At 44.2% G+C, this 7,381-nt stretch overlaps 1 protein-coding gene across 1 annotated transcript; it reads left to right on the top strand.

Moving 5' to 3' along the window:
• Positions 1-126: 126 nt before the first annotated feature.
• YARS2 (tyrosyl-tRNA synthetase 2) lies at positions 127-7,370 on the top strand. Its single transcript, XM_082073701.1, has 5 exons — positions 127-942; positions 2,457-2,624; positions 4,505-4,660; positions 4,986-5,156; positions 5,597-7,370. Exons 1-5 carry the CDS (start codon positions 140-142, stop codon positions 5,754-5,756), a joined length of 1,458 nt encoding a protein of 485 aa, XP_081929827.1. The 5' UTR covers positions 127-139; the 3' UTR covers positions 5,757-7,370.
• The last annotated feature ends 11 nt before the right edge of the window (positions 7,371-7,381 follow it).

Here is a 7,381-nt window from a genome sequence, read left to right as displayed (position 1 = left end):
CCGCACGGCAGGCGCCGCAACCCCGCCCGGCCCGCACACACCGCTGTGGGGAGAAGCGAAGGCCCCGGCGGCCCCGCCCCGGCCCGCCCGCCGCCACCGCCCTGCGGCCCCGCCCCGTTCCCAGCGTCCCTCGGGCAAGATGGCGGCGCCCACGCTAGGCCGGCGGTGCGGCCGGGCAGCGCGGCTGTGGGGCGGCCCGCACCGGGTCCCGCCGCCGCTCTCGCTCCGGCGGCGAGCACACGAACAGCCGCGGCGGGCCCGGGGCGCCACGGGGCTGCTGGCGGCGCAGTGCGAGCGCGGCCTCTTCCAGGAGGTGTTCCCGGCACAGATCGCGGAGGAGCAGCTGCTGGAGCTGCTGGCGCCGGGCCGCCCGCCCCTCACCGCCTACTGCGGCTTCGACCCCACGGCCGACTCGCTTCACGTCGGGCACCTGCTGCCCATCATGGCGCTCCTGCACTTCCAACGCGCCGGCCACAACGTTATCGCCGTGGTGGGCGGCGCCACGGCGCGGCTGGGGGACCCCAGTGGCCGGGAGCGGGCGCGGGAACCGCTGGCGGCGGAGCGGGTGCGGGTGCAGGCGCGGGGGCTGCGGGCCGGCCTGGAGCGGCTGTTCGAGAACCACCGGGAGCTGTTCTGGGGGGCGGGCGGCGAGCGGCTGGGGCAGGCGGTGCTGCTGGACAACTCCGGCTGGCTGGGCCGGCAGCAGCTGCTCGACTTCCTCGGCGGGGCCGGCGGGCGGCTCCGCATGGGCACGCTGCTGAGCCGGCAGAGCTGCCAGGCGCGGCTGCGCAGCGCCGAGGGCATGAGCCTGGCCGAGTTCCTCTACCCGGCGCTGCAGGCCTACGATTTCCTCCACCTCCACCAGCAGCACGGCTGCCGCGTCCAGGTGGGGGGCGCCGACCAGATGGGCAACATCATGTCCGGCTACGAGCTCGTCACCAAGTACGGCGGGGCCGAGTGGGGCAGATGGCGGGTACGGGGAGTCTGTTCCAGGGGCGGGGGCGTGTCCCAGCTCTGTGCCGCTTCATGTGACATTTGATGTGCCAGGAGTAGCAGTCGCACCTGGGGGAGTTGGCACTGGGCAGTGTGCCCAGGTGGCCAAGAAGGCGAACAGCATCCTGGCTTGTATCAGGAAAAGTGTGGCCAGCAGGACTAGGGCAGTGATCGTTCCCCTGTACTCAGCACTGGTGAGGCCTCAAAGCATGTGTTCAGTTTTGGGCCCTTTGGTACAAGAAATTGAGGTGCTGGGAATTCAGAGAAGGGCAACGAGGCTGGTGAAAGGTTTAGAGAACAAATCTGCTTAGGAGCAGCTGAGGGAACTGGGGCTGTTTAGCCTGGAGAAAAGGAGGCTGAGGGGAGACCTTATCGCTGTCTGCAACTACCTGAAAGGAGGTTGTAGCATGGAGGGAGTTGGTCTCTTCTCCCAAGTAGCAAGTGATAGGACGAGAGGAAATGGCCTCAGGTTGCGCCAGGGGAGGTTCAGGTTGGATATTAGGAAAAACTTCTCACCAAAAGTGTTGTCAGACATCGGAATAGGCTGCCCAGGGAAGTGGTGGAGTCACCATCCCTGGAGGTGTTCAGAAGATGTAAAGATGAGGTTCTTGGGACATGGTTTAGAGGTGGACTTGACAGTGTTAGGTTAACGGTTGGACTTGATGATCATAAAGGTCTTTTCCAACCAAAACGATTATATGATTTTACGAAGTAATTGTCCTGAACATGAACCTGTCATGTACATACATTTTGGCCATGGTTTTAAGTCTTTTTCTTGAAATATTAATGAATTTTTAACAAAAGATATGGGTTTTTGTTTTAGTGAACGTGTTTGCCAAATAACCAAAATCAGATATCCCAAAACGGGAGAAAATCAAGACAATTCTTCTGCTGGCAAAGGCATGATGGTGTAAACACCAAAGTAGAGGCAGTTGTGGTATGTTGGTATGGATGGCTGCATTTCTTCTCTTGGAAATAAAATGAAACCTGATGATGAGCTTTTGCTTATCCACCAGATTTGGTGTGAGTCTTACAAAATTCACAGAAGTATACAAGAAAATCAGTGAGTACGTGGCAATGCTTCTATTTCAGTACGTGCTTGGCTATTACAAGCCATTAGGGCAACTGAACAGAAGAAAAGCCTTACAAGTGTCAAAACCACACAAGTAGCTTCAGTTAGTGCTCAGAGCAGATGACAAAACACACAGAACACTTGAACTTGCTAGTGCTGTTGCTCATGAAACTACTTAAAGTACTTAGATTTTTAAGTTCAAGTTTCCATTTTTTATTTTCTTAAAGCACTCTTCATAAAAGTGTTCTTGCATCTTTTGCCCTCTTCCCCCTGTCTTACTTAAATGCTTTATATCAAGGACAGAATCTTATAGAATGCTTATATTTTAGTCAACTTTACCAAGATGTGATTTTTTTTCTTTTTAACATGCAGTGACTCTTCATTTTCTCAGGATGACAGGAACAGATGTGTTTGGAATTACTGTACCTCTTATTACCAGTACTACTGGAGATAAACTGGGAAAGACTGCTGGCAATGCAGTTTGGCTAAACAGAGAGAAGACCTCTCCATTTGAGCTATATCAGTTTTTTGTCAGACAACAAGATAACGTGGTTGAAAAGTAAGTAGCTTTTCGTTGTTTATAAAACCTGATCCTCACTGTTGGCTGTAACTGTTTTGTGGAGATACGTGCAATCTGAGTTCCTTGTAGAGGTATATGTTCATATAACTGTACATTCCTTAAATAAACAGGCATGACTGGTTCATAAGTATAGAGTATAAGTATACAGTGTCTCCATATATTGGCATATGTGTCACCAAATTACTATATGGATGAACAAACAAGTAAAGCACAATGCATTTTGTTTTACCAGTGGGGAGGCTTTTTCTTCTGAGGTACATTAGTTTCAGTACCATAACATCACAGTATCAAAGGAAATCTCCTGCTGAGTAATAAGCAACTGCGGTTTAATAGATAACAATTACTACAAGTTTTTACCTAGTACGAGGTATCCAGAAACACCACATTCTAATTGCAGGAAGCTACTTAACTGGTTATAAACAAACACATAAAGTTCAGGAACTGCATCACATTAAAAACTGCATATCCCTAAGCAACTTGAAATTATGCCTTGCTAGGAAAAAGCCAAGAAATTCCTAATTATGATTGTATTAACTGTCTAGATTAGTGTTCACTAAGTTGTTTTGATCATGCGCCTCTATCAGTGAAAAAAAATTTAAGCATACGCTCCCAATACATGTATATTTTTTTATAGATTATATAAATGTACTACTGAAGTTCTAAAATTTTCCTCTTGCACCCCAGTATATCATCTTGTGTACCTCCTGGGGTGCTGGCACCCCACTCTGGAGACCACTGGTCTACATACAAACATGCCTAGGGGACAGTTACACTGTCCAGTTACTACTTAAAGCTGTAGCACATAGACAAAATTCTGAATAAGCGTTACTTAGGGTAGAACAATTCCAATGAGCAAAATGTGGTCTTGGATTCATTGTGCTATCTCTGAATCTGCATCAACCACCCATAATTCGTATTCTTACTGACTAGTGTAAAAAAATATTCATATAACGACAACAGGAAATGGTAGCAAAAATACAAGAAATACCATTTGACAGGTTGCCTTCATGATGGCTGGCCTCCTTGCTGGTGTGCCAGTGACATGGCTGAAAATAAATAACCAATAGCTTTATTCAGGGTATTACATTAATTTTAGTAAGTTACTATATGTTGTCTTTTAAATCTGCTTTTCTTTAAGTGTTAATATCACTGTCAAATCTGAGTCCTCATAAATCTCAGACAGGTTCTTCCCTTTCACATTGTGACCTGTCTCATTAACTCAGTTATCTGTCTTAAAGGTTTATGCCCTGATATTTCAAATTTAGGTTCTGCATCCACACTTTTCAGGTTGATAAAAAGGGTATGTGGGTACTTAACATTAAAATGTTTCACGCGTTCAGACTGTAAGAGTACTTTTCTTAATAAAATGCACTTCCTAATACTATAAGCCCATTAAAATGGGATTCTGCTTAGGTACACACCTTTAAATTCTTGATTATCCTAAAAAAGCTTCCTGTTGAGATGCTGTCAATACATGGCATGCTTCTGTCCCACGATCACCACAGAATGGCAAGGGTATTTTGCATTAGCATATTGTGCAGCTACTATGAATATAAAACCTTGTTAGTTGACACAATTGCAAGAAATACTGTAAAGCAGAGAAAAACCAAGTTGTTAATTGAAAGACAAGCTTTATAAAAGCATTTGACACTATCTGATGTCTGAAGACATAAATAAAATGTGAGTTATCCGGGTAAGCTTAAGCATGTGGGCAAAACCAAAGAGTTGTTTGAAAGCACAGAATATGGATTTCTTAAATTAAGAAAAATTTTAGTGTAATTAATGATGCTTGGATGGGAAAGGCAGAAAATCTGTAATAATGCCTGTATAGACAAAAATATTTTTTTCCTTGTTTGTAGATACCTGAAACTCTTCACCTTCCTTCCTCTTGAGGAGATTGACCACATTATGGAAATGCATGCAAAAGAAGCTGAAAAATGGGGTCCTCAGAAACGACTTGCTGCAGAAGTGACCAAGCTTGTTCATGGCAGAGAGGGGCTAGAGTCCGCTAAGAGGTGAAGTCTTGACTTGTCGAGCACTTTTCTTTCAGATTTATTGAATGTTATTTATCTATAGCCTTTTCAGGGACTGTTTTCCTGTAGTTAGTTGTTGCTCAGCTGTAAAAGAAAAATGTAGTAATTCTGTAGGCTTAAAATACAGCAACAATATAAAAAAAATGCAGTGCAGTGGGTTATGATGAAAATAAATTGGGCTGTACTTTAGTTACTTCTGTTACTGTGGACCATCAGAAAAGTTGGGGAGGGGAATGTGAGTAGTTGGGTAGTACTTTGTGCAAAGATGAGGCTAGCACTGTGTTTTGAATTATCTTTGTTCTCACAGGTGTACTAAGGCCCTTTATTACAGCAGCATGGAGGCATTGGAAGCTATGTCTGACCAAGAGCTACAGGAACTTTTCAAACAAGCCTCTTCAGCTGAATTGCTGCTTGAACCGGGAATGAATGTTCTTGACTTGTGTCGCAAAGCAAATGCCATTCCAGATGGACCCAGTGGGTATGTTATCACCTGTGCTCTTTGGTAATACCTCATATAAACAGGCTGTAGTGGTCTGCTTTCAGAATTTACAGGAAGAGGCCAGCCAAATCAAGTGGAAAGAGGGTAATGATCTACATTCTAGCATTACACAATAAGGGGGCAGGTGGCCTCATTCAATTTTGAAGTGAAAGTGTAGGATTATGCAATGTTGTGTACCTTAGCTACACCTGATGAAGGGACAGACTTAAAACAACAGCCTATGTTTCCTTATACCTCTCATAAAGAATGGGAGTGGTAGAGGCTAAGGTTGATTTCAGTCACTCTTGACCTGGACTGAAAGTGCAAGAGAATTAAAATTTATTCATTTATAGATCCAACAAAAAAACTCCTAACTGAACCTTTAACAGCAAAAAATAGTTTCTTCTTGCAATGACCAGGGTTGTTTTTGTTTTTTTAAGGTACCAGAAAATTACAAATGGTGGAGTTTCAATAAATGGGATTCGAGTAACTGATCCTGAGACTGTTCTTATTCTTGGACAACATATTCTCAAGAATGGAGTATCACTGCTTAGGATTGGAAAGAAAAATTACTACATCATAAAATGGTTGCAGTTGTGACAACAGAACGTCTCCCTAACATCATGTATCTTTTTGAGTCTGTTGCTTGAAGATGTTTCTATACTGTGCATTACTGTGCAGCTCACAGACTGCACAATACCATAGTTTCATTTTCAAAATGCACCAACAGATTTCAAATAAAGGCAACTAAGTTATACCACTGAAGAGATTTTTAGATCCTCTGCCTTATTCAAAACCCTATTCATAAGAGGATGTGTACAAGAAGATGAAAAGATGAATTTCAGAGTCCAAAGATGGAGATGCTCTTCCTGTCCTTCAACAACCCGCTGTGTTGTAGGAAAAGAACAGTGGCCAGATGTCTACAGCATAATCCACAGTAACATGAGCAAAAGCATACTGGAAACCAGTACTTCTTACTGCTGCTGTCCAGTTTGACTTCATCCTAACAAAAGAAACCTGCAGAATGTGTGAGGACAAGCAGGCTATGATGAACATTTTTTTTCCTGAACAGGTTTGCTTTGGAGGAGGCACCAGAAGATTCACAATAAATGAATAGAATTATTAAGCCCTGATATGTAAGCTTATTATTGGTTATACATGGGGGCAAGCCCCAAAAAGCTTTCCAGCCTAACGAATTCACTTTTTGAAATGTAAGAGAATAAATGTGAGAGAAAATAGAGCCTTTCAAACCTTAAATCAGCCCAAATAATCCCTTTATGCTTTCTGCATGCATTGTGTGACTTTTAGAACGTGGGTGACACTGTAGTGCTTTAGCAATTAAAATCATCAGGTCCTTCAGACAGGGCAACATGCAAAAGCTGCATTTCTTCCTGAAAGAGCAGAAAATGATCCTACTGCCCAGCCAACATTTGGGATCACAGCTTTCTCACTTTCTTATGAAGACAACACAAAAGTTAGGAGTGTACTTCTAGAGCTGTTAGAATAGCAACATCTACATTTAAAGATAGTGTTGCATTATTGCTCCAAAACACCACAGCCCCTTTTTGTAACTACTACAGCCCCTTACACACCTGGATACCAATAAGCATGAAGTAAAACACCTTGCTAAAGTCCCTTCCCATGGTAGCGTTTGGGATTGGGTTGCTTAGGTGCTATTGGTGCCAGAGTACTTACAGCCAGGTCACCTAAACAACAAAACCTACATGCGTTTACCAAAATTATTTGTAGTACAAGCTCTTATTTTAATTACTTAGAACTGGTTAGTTGACTTAAAATACAGCAGCAGACTTGGCTGGCTCATAACTTTGTTATTAAGGGACCCTCCCTGCCCCAGTGTAGTCACTTTGGGCCTTGGTTCCAGTGTTGTTTTCAAGGCTTATGGTAATCCTCGCTCTTAGGTCAAGGCAAATAATTTCCTAGTGCAAGAAGCTCCTACACAATACAGTTTTCCAGCCACAAGGGGAGAGGCCTGAACATCGTAACTCATCAACCTTTCTTTGTTGTTAGACTAAGAAGTAATCTCAAGTAATGGTAATTCAGCTGGTTTTAAACCACCCAGCCTATGAAAAGAATGGGGAAATGGTAAAAAATGTCAATTGGTGGGGGGGGGTGTTTATTTTCTTTACTTGATGTTTGCTGTATTTGCCCCGTCAATCAAGATTTCAACAGTAATAAATTATAGCTTACTGCTTATACATCATAGC

This window comes from Streptopelia decaocto (assembly GCF_964273445.1).
Source record: "Streptopelia decaocto genome assembly, chromosome: 1".
Taxonomy (NCBI): Eukaryota; Metazoa; Chordata; class Aves; order Columbiformes; family Columbidae; genus Streptopelia; species Streptopelia decaocto.
This window is presented reverse-complemented; position numbering and strand designations above follow the sequence as displayed.